At 27.4% G+C, this 12,625-nt stretch overlaps 1 protein-coding gene across 1 annotated transcript in view; it reads left to right on the forward strand.

Moving 5' to 3' along the window:
- LOC126742261 (heparan sulfate glucosamine 3-O-sulfotransferase 1) overlaps positions 1-12,625 on the forward strand; it is a 95,018-nt gene that overhangs the window by 8,185 nt on the left and 74,208 nt on the right. Inside the window, exon 2 of the mRNA XM_050448891.1 lies at positions 6,660-6,767. Coding sequence (XP_050304848.1) covers positions 6,706-6,767 — 62 coding nt within the window. The 5' untranslated portion in view covers positions 6,660-6,705. The remainder of the gene's footprint in view (positions 1-6,659; positions 6,768-12,625) is intronic.

Raw genomic sequence — 12,625 nt, forward strand, 5'->3', positions numbered from 1 at the left:
TTTCAACGAACTTTTTATAAGCTTGTTAAGTTCATGTGACTCATACAGTAAAATTACTAATACGTAATAAAACTTTAAAAAACAGTCTTCATCAGCGATAGTTGTAGTTGCCATTTTCCTAAAATCTTCCTTTGCTTATTCCACTGATCTAATTTAATTATAATACTACTCCTATCCTAAACAATTTATTCTAGTGGTTTTAGATATTTGGATAATGTTACCCTTAAAGCCCTAAAAATAACACAAACCTATTGCAAATAAGCTCTATAAATATTTCTCCAGGAATTCAGAAAGTTTTTGGAATGTGCCGAAATATTTAGATCGTGCCTGAAGGAAGTTATAACGTGCTTTTCATATCATATAGATATTAAAGGATTGTGATGTACAATTAATGTTTTTGAAACATGCTATTTTTATGTAAAGAAACTAATAGATAATTTTCTTAATTCCTCTAATTTTTCCTAATTAAGCTATCTTCGAACAAAAAATAAAATTATTTTATAAAAATTAACAAGAAAGAAACTATTGGTTATTTTTTTGTTACTAATTAAAACTGGCAAGAATATTTAAATATTCTTAAAAATATGTCAAATTTTGGGATGTATTTAGCAAGAGGATATATTTATTAAATTTTCACATTTTTAATGAGAAATTTAAAAAAATAAGGAAGATAGTAATTGTGATAAAGGTTGTTTTTTTTTCCATTTCTAATAAAGAAAAAAATATTTTATTTATATTAGCTGTTAATACATTTTAAAAAAAGCATTAGCTATAATAAGTACAATAATATTGTAAAGGCATTAAGACACCATTAACATAATTAATAAATTATCAGCCATTATAGAGCTTTTGAATATAGAGTAAATATAATCTGAAGGGCTGTCAAAAGCCAAATAATATTATTTATAATATTTTTTATCATAAATCTTCAAATTTTTTGCTAAAAGATGACATTTCTGAAAGTCTTAAACAGGAAGTCCAGAAAAAAATAAAAATATACAATTTCCATAACTTTTACTAATTTTTACTAGTTTTTTAATTAAATGAAAATTAAAATTAAAGACCTATTAAATATACTTATATAGTTTAAAGTTAAAAGTATTAAAAATTTTGTTTGTTTATTTGTAAATCTTGTGTAAATTTAGAACCCGCAGCAGGCCAAAAACAGGATTTAAAGTTACAATTTATTTGGTACGATCTTCATACATAATAACATAATAAAACTCATAATAAAACTATTATGAAAATGTAAAGAATTTAAAAAAGAACTACTAGAATTTATTTTAATAGTAAGTTATGCGTTCTTCTTTATTAAATTATTAAATAAAATGTATTTAAAAATACTAAGATATAAAAATTTAGTCATTTAAAATTTAAGGTCCTCTATAAGTTCTATAGAAAAGTCAGAAAAAGATAAAAATATAATTTTTATAATACTAATAATAAAGATAGATCTATGATTTTTTTAAACTTTATCGAAAGCTTATGAGACGTCTAATTTTCATAGGAAAACAGAAAAAATTGAGAAAATATTAGTATCATAAAGAGTATTATAAACATTCTGATTTTTATTTTAATTTAACTGGACTCGATTTTTTATGCTTAACAACTGGATCAAGCTTCAACTTATAAATTGTTTATTGTAAGATACATGTATGTTCTATATAAAGAAGCTTTAATAAAATTTTGTAGAATTTTTTATAATAAAAATCTTTAAACAAGCGTAGAAAAAAAAGCAAAATTAAATTTCATTATCAAAGTTCTTAATAATTTTACTTAAAAAAAAAGATATTCTATCTATTTTTTCTTAAAAATCAAGAATTAAAAAATAACATTTTATATACGTAGTATGAAGTAATAAGTTAGACAAAGTACATAAATGTCTGCAGTCTGCACTATTATTATATATGATTTATATAACTAATGCAACAATATACTTTGTACATATTATAAACGCGATCGATACAAGAATCTAAGTAAAAAATAATATCTACTTTTTATTTTAAAATAAACATAAAAAATAATTTGAAATTTAAGTATAGTTTGTTATATACTTTATTTATCGAGAAGTATTTGATTACTTAAAATTCAGCATATTTTTGAATTTAATATGGTAATGATTATAATTATAAATTTATTAGTACTTTTGATTAAATACAATAAATAACTAAAACTCTTGTTTAATGCAAGCATTTACATATATCCCGCGTGTATTGCTTAACAATTAAATACTAACATTTAAATCACTATTATTTGGAATTATCTATAAGGAGGCTGATTTATTAATATTAATAGAGCAGGGATTTTTATCAATAACATAAGAATAATTAGGAGCATTTAGCCCCAAAAAATGATTTCATTTGCACAACTATATTCTTTCAGTGATATCTTCTTTATTAACATAATAGGTATACATAAACCGAAATTCAAAATTTCCAATAATAGAGAATAAACAAAAAATACTAAAACTTAATAATTACATAGAACGGTAATCATAATACAATTTATAGAAATTATATTCTATGATAAATACTCGCGCCGCATAACTATACAATACATATGGCTTCATTTATAGAAGAATGTTATAACTGAAAAGGTTGCACCTTATAGATAAAGTGTAACAACAAATAATAATGAAGCATGTTATTTAAATGAAAGATCGTAACAACGTTGACCCCGACAGATGCCATTAGTTTCGTTTTACACTTTACCAAATTAACTGATCGGGTACTAGAAGATCGAAACTTCTGACTTAATTCACAAGCGAGATTGTTGGTTTGGACTTCATTTTATAGAAGAATGTTATAATAGAAGATCTTTCGACAACTATGTAGTCGCTGTATTTGATTTACAACCTGTTCTGATATACCCCAAGGAAAAGGTGTCCCTTTCTACTAAAAGTCTAAGTTAAATGTTTTAAATTTTATCCTTAAGGAAATTAAATTTCCTTTAATTTCCTAAATTTAGACAAATGTTCCTACGATGAGATGAATAGCAATCAAGGATCAAATAAAAAAGGATCTTGCTTGCTGAGCTATATTATATACATCAAAATTTATGATGTAATGAATTTGGTTTTTAGTCAGATAATTGTGCTGGCTAGCAAAAAAAACCAGTACATAATTTGTAAGTATTAGTATGCTCTAAAAAGTATCATAAAACAATTTGTGACATAGGTTTACAGATCAAATTATGGCTGTATTAAATTGCATATTTATATATTCTCTACGGGGTATTGCTAACTTCGACATTATGTAGCGTTTCAGTTTTTTCCAGAAACAGCAACATCCTGGTTAATCTAAAAGACACTGCAGTATTTCGGTCTGTATAAGCGTTACTTCGCCATTGAGTACATACCACCACACTGGCTTACTCAAGAGTTAATAATATTCGTTAAATACCACATACAAGCCTATGAGTGCTAAAATTACAAAAATATCTTTAACCTCGAAAAGAGAAAAATAAAACTAAGTTCTATGTTAACGTACTTTGGAAATGTAAAATTTAATAATGATATGTTTCACATTTTTTAGCATCGCATGCTAATCAGATCAATAGGACACTTTTGTGTACAAAAATAAAAACCTTGTAAGATAACACCCAATAAAATGTCAAACTTGTCATTTTAGTACTTTAAAATAGGTCCTAATGTTTACATTGAAAAAAAATTAATTTAATCTACCCTGTTGGAGAAGCATCAAAATCGCGTATCAAATTTTAGCGCGCTGCCATTTCCACCGAGAAAATAGTCCTCGTGATGTCATTTGATCCAAGTATTAAATATTTTGTAGCTATTACCTAGTTAACGTTAACAACATATATGCATGAACACGCCAATAACCGGCTTTCTTGTGAGTTCATTGTATGGGGCTCATCTTTTGAGATCTTCTGAAGATTATTTTTGCTGAAGCAAAACTGCAATTAAAATACTCTTGCAAAATACTGATATTTTTATTCGTTTTCATGCAAATAGGTAAACAAGCAAATTACCTATAATCATAGAGTATTAAACAGCACAGGTACTAAATGAAAGTATATGCATTATTATTCTAAAATATATTAAACATATCATATACTACTTATTGATGCGAAATGCCCTTTTTTAAGGCTATAAATTTTCTAATGTGAAAAATTTTCTTAAAATAACAGGAGGTTTTGTTGTACATGAAACCACTGTAAAAAAAACCACAACAGTAAGGAGGTTATTTATGCTATAAAAATATCAAATAAAAAAATCATCATGAAAAAAGCAAAAGTAAAATCAGTGAATTGAAAAACAATAAAAACAGTAAATTATTTCTTCGTAACCTAACGGGAGTATCATATGAGAGACTCCTACACTTGTCTTACATAATTGGTGTTTGTTCAGTGCTATTTTTTCCATGTGGCTGCATCTGTTTTTTTATTTAATATTGTACTCTAAATTTAGAAACTTGCAAAATAACAAAACGCCTACATCTAAAAAATTTACATCTTCTTTTGCTCTCTATTTTTTTTATTCAAACAACATTTAACAAGAAGAAAAAAATAATTATATCATAAAAAATACGAAATAAACTCTTCTCATTTTTAACCGAATAGCCTATTCATGATGCAATTAAAACTCTTCGTTAGGTAACAATAGGTTAAAAACGAATTAATATATTGTACTAAATTAACCAATAAGTTTACCAACAAGTTTGAATTTACTATCTGTTTGTAAACAGAAGGCTTACTAGTTTTGAAGGTGGTGGACATGATAGGTAAGTAATAACTAAATCTGCGAACTTGCAATGCCTTTATTTTGAAGTTTATTACTACGTTTCGGTTGGTCTATATCTCCAACCGTTATCAAGTATAAACAGTAAAGAATAACACATCATTTAAGTGTAAACAGCTTACACTTGATAATGATGAGAGATACACACCAACCGAAACGTCGTGTTATATTTAAAAATAAAGGCATCCAGTTGATCTAGCCGGCCTTAGGCTTATCCGCTATAAAATCCTTTACATCATGTTTGCCATTAAATTTAGGATAACAAACTTTTTCAGTGAAATTTTTATAACATGACCATATTTATAACAGCGTATAATGCTGCAATTATTATAATCCCATAAATGACTCGATCCTTTGTTACTTTTCTGTCGTTCAATAACGTTCTTCTTTAACGTTCTTTTAATATTTTTTCCCAATTTTGTCCCCATAGTTAACTGAACTTTAGTTTTTTTTAATGTCCACATTTCAAAGCATTTTTTTTCTTCTTAAGTTTATAAATTTCTTTTAATGGCAAATCAATCTTTTCACTTAATAAATTAGTTTTGCATACTTGAGTTAACAGATCAACAAACCCATTCTAATGTTTCATTGATATTCTCTTATTTGTTACATTTTCAATGTGTTTTATATAAATACCTCTAAGATCAACATTTTCATGAAAGAACTTGTTACAGGATGTATACTTTGCTATAGATTTCGTATCATCAAAGATGAATTCACAAGTAAAATAAATACTTGGATTAGAACCAGCGACCACATCGCCACTTATCGTTTTCATAATTTATTATAAGCCTTTGTACACTTTCCTCGATCCTAACACAATATACACCTGTACACTTTACTTAATCATCCACTCAGTACGATTACCACAAATAATGTGAGAACCTGATCTCGACTTTAAAATGCAAGAATTAGTGCTACCGATCGGTATAAGATAAAGCGTCTATAAGACAATTAAAAGAGGTAGAAACTTATCCATTTTTCTCTAAGAGAACAAACAAAAACAAAACAAAGGTAAGAACACAAAATCACGATCTCATCAAAAGTTGAAAGAATTATATGGATTTGATGAGACCGTGACTTGACCGTGTTCTTACCTTTGTTTTGTAATTAAAAGAGGGTTTTTTTTATTAACCTAAAAGCACGACGTTTAATTTTTTAATTTTTACCACATTAATCAGCAGAAAAAAGGCGTCAACTTGCTTATTTCAAAATAAAGAAGCTAAGAGAAAAGAAACAAATTATTTTACAAGTAAGAAAAATTTGGTATACCTTCAGGAAGATAAGGGATTATAACAAAATATATCAATGATTCTAAATTTTATATCCTTGTATTCATTTATCTTTGTATTTTTTGTGAGGCATAATAGAAAAATATGTGGCGCACTTTTTTTATAGAGATATATAAATACCACTACAAATTATAATTTTATATACAAGATGTAGCTACAATATAAGCTCTTAAAATTTAAAAAAAATCATAATTATACATTCAGTTTTACTGGAATGTAATCGTCTTTTATTTACACCAAAAAAGATTCTATAAATGTGAATGTTTTCCCTGTATTGCGTCATCTTAAAAAAATACAAGAAAATCGATGCATAATATAAAAATATATACAAAATTAAAGCAAAGAAATTTACTTCATAGTAACAATTTATTAAAGAACCACTTAAGAAGTACCATATTTCATAATGTTAGGATACCTGAATCCTGTAGACATAAAGTTGCACAACTTTAATGCCAAAGGTTGTAAATTCTCGAAACTTTAAAGCTGGTCGAGACTTTAGTAATTTAGATGAATGTTGAATATGCCTTCGCTACTCGTCTAATAATTCCTTTCAAAAGCACGCCGCGTTGCCCTGCTAATGAGGTTTAATTTAATTTATTTTGTTTCAGATGTCACGAGCCATGAAATGGAGGCCGATAAAGGACAAAGTCTAAAATGAATCCTACAAAATTTGAAAGGAGAAGGGGATGCGTTCGACCTCCACATTTCGATATATTGTAAGTAAATGTTAAAAAAAAAGAAAGAAAAAAAATAAGATTTCACCTTTTTTTAATTCCAAGGTTATCTTATGTCGAAGTTCACCCTGAATACTGACGACGTCTTTGTAAGGGAGATACAAAAAGCATCATTTTGCTTAGTGTGCAAGATATGTAAATGAAGTTTTAAAGTTGGGAATTGAATATTTTTCAAGGCTACTAGACTGAACAATAAGTGGAATATTTAGTTACGAATAAAGGTTTTTGCTTAACTGTTTGGTAAAAGCCATGGTTTTTTCTTGTTGACATTGCAACTATCTAATATTGTTGAGAATTGACAATTGACATTGTCATTTCTCAGAATTGAGAAATGACAGAGTATTTGCATTTGTACGCGGTTTTTGTAAGATTAAAGAAGAAGCTGGCAAAAACAGTTATATGAAAGAAAATAAGCATCCTAGCCTTTTAAGTTATGCATAAGACTTTAATATAACCTTAACATACATTGTCGTGTTTACGAGATTTAAAAAGTATATTCTTTGATAAAGATTTTTATTCGTAAATTATCAAAATTACCAAAGCAACTACTTATGAAGAAAAAACTAGGATTCATTTTTATAACATTGCAATACTTATTTTTCGTCTTGCTCTATATACGAAAAAGGCAGCCTTTGATAAAAGTCATCTTTTTTTCTAAGAAAGCTTGCAAAAAATAAAATATAAACTATTATATTTTTATTTACTAAAATAAACATTTTTTGACTAATGATTGAAATACTTAAATTGCTAATTTCATAAACCAAGAAAGTTTTTTTTTCGCCATAAAACAAAAAAAAAATAAATTTTTACTCAAAATTTAAAAATGCCCAAGAATATTCTACATTAAAGCAAAAGAAGAACTAAAATATGACCTATATAACATACGTTATTAAAGAAATTTTAAAAATTTTGCGCTAAAATTTACCTGAATAGACTTTTCTACAACTTTTTTTTACGCAAAATATTTCTATTACAATTGCTTCCAATATTTCTAAACAAAATTTAAAAGGAGAATGAGATGTGTTTGACATTATTTTGATATAAAGTAAGCGACAACCCCCAAAAATTAAACAAAAAAAATTAAAATTTTACCTTTTTAAAACCAAGGTTATCTTTATGCCGAAGTTCACCGTGAATACTAACGACGTCATTATAAGGGAGATACAAAAAACCCATTTTGCTAAATGGGTCACGATATGTAAATGAGTCTTTAAAGTTGGAAATTGGAAATATTTTTGAAGGCTACCAGAGTGAATAGTAAGTGGAATTTATAGTTTAGAATGAAGGCTTTTCCTTTAATGTTTGATACAGTTCATGGTCTTCCCCACTTCATATTATGGGAAACGGTTAAATTTTAAAAAGTCGGACTAAGTAAGAGTAATTAACTACGCCTGGAGAAAGAAATAAATAAAAAAAGATATATAAAAGAAAAAATAAGTATCGTTTCATTTTAAGTTATGGAAAAGACTTTTATGTTTATTTGTGGCAAACAACAAATTTTGGAAACCGCTTCTTTTGCTTTTATTTTACTCTATGTATATTAGTACCAGTAATAATTCCTACTTCTATTGGAAAGTCAGGACAAATGGGAGAGACTATATAGGCCTTATAAAATAGAGAACTAAAATATAATATTTTTTAAACCACTAGAATAGATATTATTTAACTTCCTTATCCAAATATTACAACAGACAATTGGAAAATTTTATAAACATCAATAGACAAAGAATATGAACTTAATTTTTAATCAAAAGTTGAAGGATCCAAAAATGTTCTATAGGAAATCCAGAAAAAAATTAAAATTTAATAATTCATGTAATACAGGTGAATATGAATATGTTGAAAATTTTGGTAAACCAAACTCAAACAGAATTTTGTTTTTCTTAAGAAATATAGAAAGATTGTACCTACATTTGTAAACTAAAATAGAAAAAATAAATTATTTCTAGTTGAAAATTAAAAATCCCTTATTCTTAAACCGAAAGATGTGGATATCCAAAAAAAAAAAGTTAAGTAAAATAAATATTTACTTAATTAACTGCAATATTTTTTATTAAAATATTAAAATAAGCTGTAGGCTTATAAATAGTCATATTTTAATATACTATAAAATTATAAATTTTACTTCTTTTGCTACGAGGTTTATATTAAAAAAAAAAAGGTTTTTATAAAAAAATAAGCAGCGTACCCTTTTAAGTTATGCATAATAATTTAATATAATGATAACATACATTGTGTTTATTAAAGTCAAAACTTTGTGAGTTTTTGTATGATAATATTTTTTATTTCTTTTGGTATAATGTAAAAATAACATTTAAAAAAAAGTCTATTTATTTTTCTTATTGATCTTTTATTAACCATTTTCATAATTCTTAAAAACTCAATCATAAAAAAGCTTTGACGAACATGTTTTTCCCGGCTATTATGCAAGAAACAAATAATCTAAAGAAAACATAATTAAAACTTAATCTGTCAAGCAGAAAAAGTTTTTTTCTATTAGTTCCCAGCAATTTGAATAGTAGCTTATATTTTTCCCTTGTGAATTTTATAATACAAAATAAAGTGTTCTTAAAAGTGGTAGGTATTGGTTTATGGTAAAATGTAATTTTTTAACTTTTAATGCTTTTATTTTAAATTTATCACGAAGCCTTTCTTAGGAAGTATCTTCGTTTTCGTTAATTAACCGTTGTCAAGTCTAACTAACAAAAACAACTATTCTAGACGCTTATGTATATCAGGTGTATGTAAAGCTTTGTGACGTTCGGTCATGTGTGAAGTGTAGTAGATCTTGATTCTAAATTTTCCATCAAAAATAATATGGTCCGACGAAAGTACGGTCACCAATAATGGTATCTTTAACCGCCGCAATAGTCATTACTGGGTCCAACAAAATCCGCATGTTAAGAAAATATCTAGACATCAACAACGTTTTGGGTTTAATATGTGTTGTGGAACCAAAATACTAGGTCCATTTATTTACCATTATTCATTAACAGGAGAACGATATCTTAATTTATTGCAAAATGATTTAGAAGACTGCTTAGATGATTTACCTCTGGCACAAGTCAATAGCTGTTAGTTTCAACAAGACGGGGCTCCTGCATATAATTCTGGGCAAGTTCGACAGTACCTTTCGCAGCGTTTTTCTGAAAAGTGGATTGGAACCTACAGTGAAGTGTCTTGGCCAGCGTGATCCCCGGACTTAACCCCTTTGGACTTCTTCCTTTGGGGATTTATTAAAAACCGAGTCTATCAACATTCTTTTGGAACTGAGCAGGAGTTACGAGAATGTGTGACGGCCGCTTTTCAAAGTATTACGCCAGAGATATTGCGTGATGTTTTAACTGCTACTGTAAGAAGATCATACGTATGTCTAGAAAATAACGGAAACCTGTTTGAACACCTGTTTTAAATTAAATTTATAAAATGCGTTAATTTATTTGCTTTTTTCGTTATTTTTAAAATGTATTCATTATTTGTTGCATATTGTTAGAAAAATCATAAAATAATGGTCTATTACTGGTTAAATTTTTTTTAAGTAGTACAATGTACAATGCAAATAAATGCTTCATTTAGCTTCATCACTCTCTAAATAGATATTAAGAAAAAGGTAACAGACTCGGTAACAGGTATTTACATACGTCAAAGCATTTGTTTCCAAAGCTTTCTTAAAAAATATGCTAAAAAAATAGAAAATTTGCATTTTTCCTTTCAACTAACAAAAAAATGTGACATGTGATACATCATTGATCAAGTTGATGATGGTTTCTCGAAAACGAAACGTCGGATATAAAATTTAAAAGCGCCATCACATACTACATCAAAAGTGTCAATGAGAAAGTGTCAATAGTTTTTTAATATCTTTTAAAATAAAACCAGGAAAAAATAAAATCGATATTGGCAATTTTCCGTTTTTTTCAAATATCTCAGCAGGCCATGGAAATTTTTAAAGTTTCTCAACGGCATGTAAATATGCTTTAAAGTGCACAACTTTTTCCTAATTTAACCGAAGCTGTATCTCCAACAGGTACCGAGATCCCCATGCTTAGGATCCTTATCTTGGACACCCTGTATGTTGTACTCCCTGGATACTGAATTCAAATCCGGGGCATGGCTTCGGTATGTCAATGATTCATTAATTATTTGGGATAAAAGTGATACAAAACTAACAACTTTCGAGAACACATTATGCTAAGCATCAGGTTCTTGATGGAGTTAAATACTGAGTTAGCACTGCCTTGTTTAAATTTTCTACACCTACACTATAATTCAAATTATTCTGGTTCAGCAAATGTGATAATCATTAAAACCTACGCTTTGCTTAATAACAATGACATACATTGGACAAAAGCAAAGATTATATGCAAGGAATAATATTGGAAGAAAAGAAGATCCTGGAAAGCATCATATACATATGTCGGAGAGTCACTTTCATTATTTTTGGCGGACATGTTCGTAATAAGTACGTAAAACTCGTAATTTGTGAAAACACACTCTTAATTACTATATTGACAAATAAACACGAATTACACACAATTACACTAAATAAACGAGTAAACTAACGTGCCGTCAGTATAAAGTACCGTCGCGAATAAAATAAAAGAACTAGTGATCCGAAGCCGGTCTATCTATCATTAGTTCTCTCAAAAGACTGCCTTTTCTGTTCCTTTATGCTTCTCCAAGCATTCATTCCCGGCTTCGTTCCACTCTCCCGATATCTTTTAAAAGATATTGAGTCATGTCCTTTATTTTATTTCTAAATAAACTTCACTAAAAATCAACATGAACTCAGACTCATAAAAATAATTAATAGACGGCCGTACCGCCGATCGGTGACTTAATACCAACTTAATACCAACCCTATTATTAATCAAAACAAATCCTTATCTTAATATTCTCTACGTATAGCCGACATATATGATGCAGAACCAAAGGAGATTCATACTGTCAAGATACTGCAAGATGTAATGCACTTCACACATGACTACCTCTATACATATCTCTAGTATGTAGAATGTCTAGTATAAATCTGTAGTATGTAAAACAGAACAGTTATTATTAGTTACACCTTATTACGGTTAGAGATACTTCTCAACCAAAAGGTCATAGCAGGTTTAAATTAATGACAATTGTAGTTCAAAAATTACACTTTACTATTACGAAACTTTACTGCTTTTAGGAAAAATTAAGGCTTTCTCTAATCTATATTGCCAATAATTTTATTTTCATAAGCAAAACGATATTTAATATCTCTAAAGGATTTAATACAAAATAGTTGTTTAAAAAAAAAAGATTTTTCCCTTAAAGTTATGCATATAACTTTACTGTATTCAAAGTTCATTTTGTTGATCAGAAAGTTTAAAACGTATGTATATTTTAATAAAAAAAATCTATTAATTGGTACAATATTTTCGATATATTAAAATCAAGACTCTTTTAATAAAGATTTATTAATAACGAGTGATTTAGTAGTATTTTTTCCATTATGTTTAAATACTGTATAAAAAAGAAAGAACTATTAATGAGCAAATCAATGTTAATAATTTATGGGTATCGGAAAAAATAAAAGAAGGAGAACAATGATTTTTACATATATAAATTTTGAACATTCTGCTAAAATTCGCATGCTTCGACTTATTACAAATCATCATCATTAAAAATATTTTTTTTATTCATGAAAATCGAATTATAAATGCTTTTTAAAATTATTTAAAAAAATTGAAAATCCAAGATTATCTTATGCCGAACTTCACCCTGAATACTAATGACGTCATTATAAGGAAGATACAAAAAAGGCAATTTTGCTAAATGAGTTTCATAATATGTACATAAATGAGTTT

This window comes from Anthonomus grandis, chromosome 11 (genome assembly GCF_022605725.1).
Source record: "Anthonomus grandis grandis chromosome 11, icAntGran1.3, whole genome shotgun sequence".
Taxonomy (NCBI): Eukaryota; Metazoa; Arthropoda; class Insecta; order Coleoptera; family Curculionidae; genus Anthonomus; species Anthonomus grandis.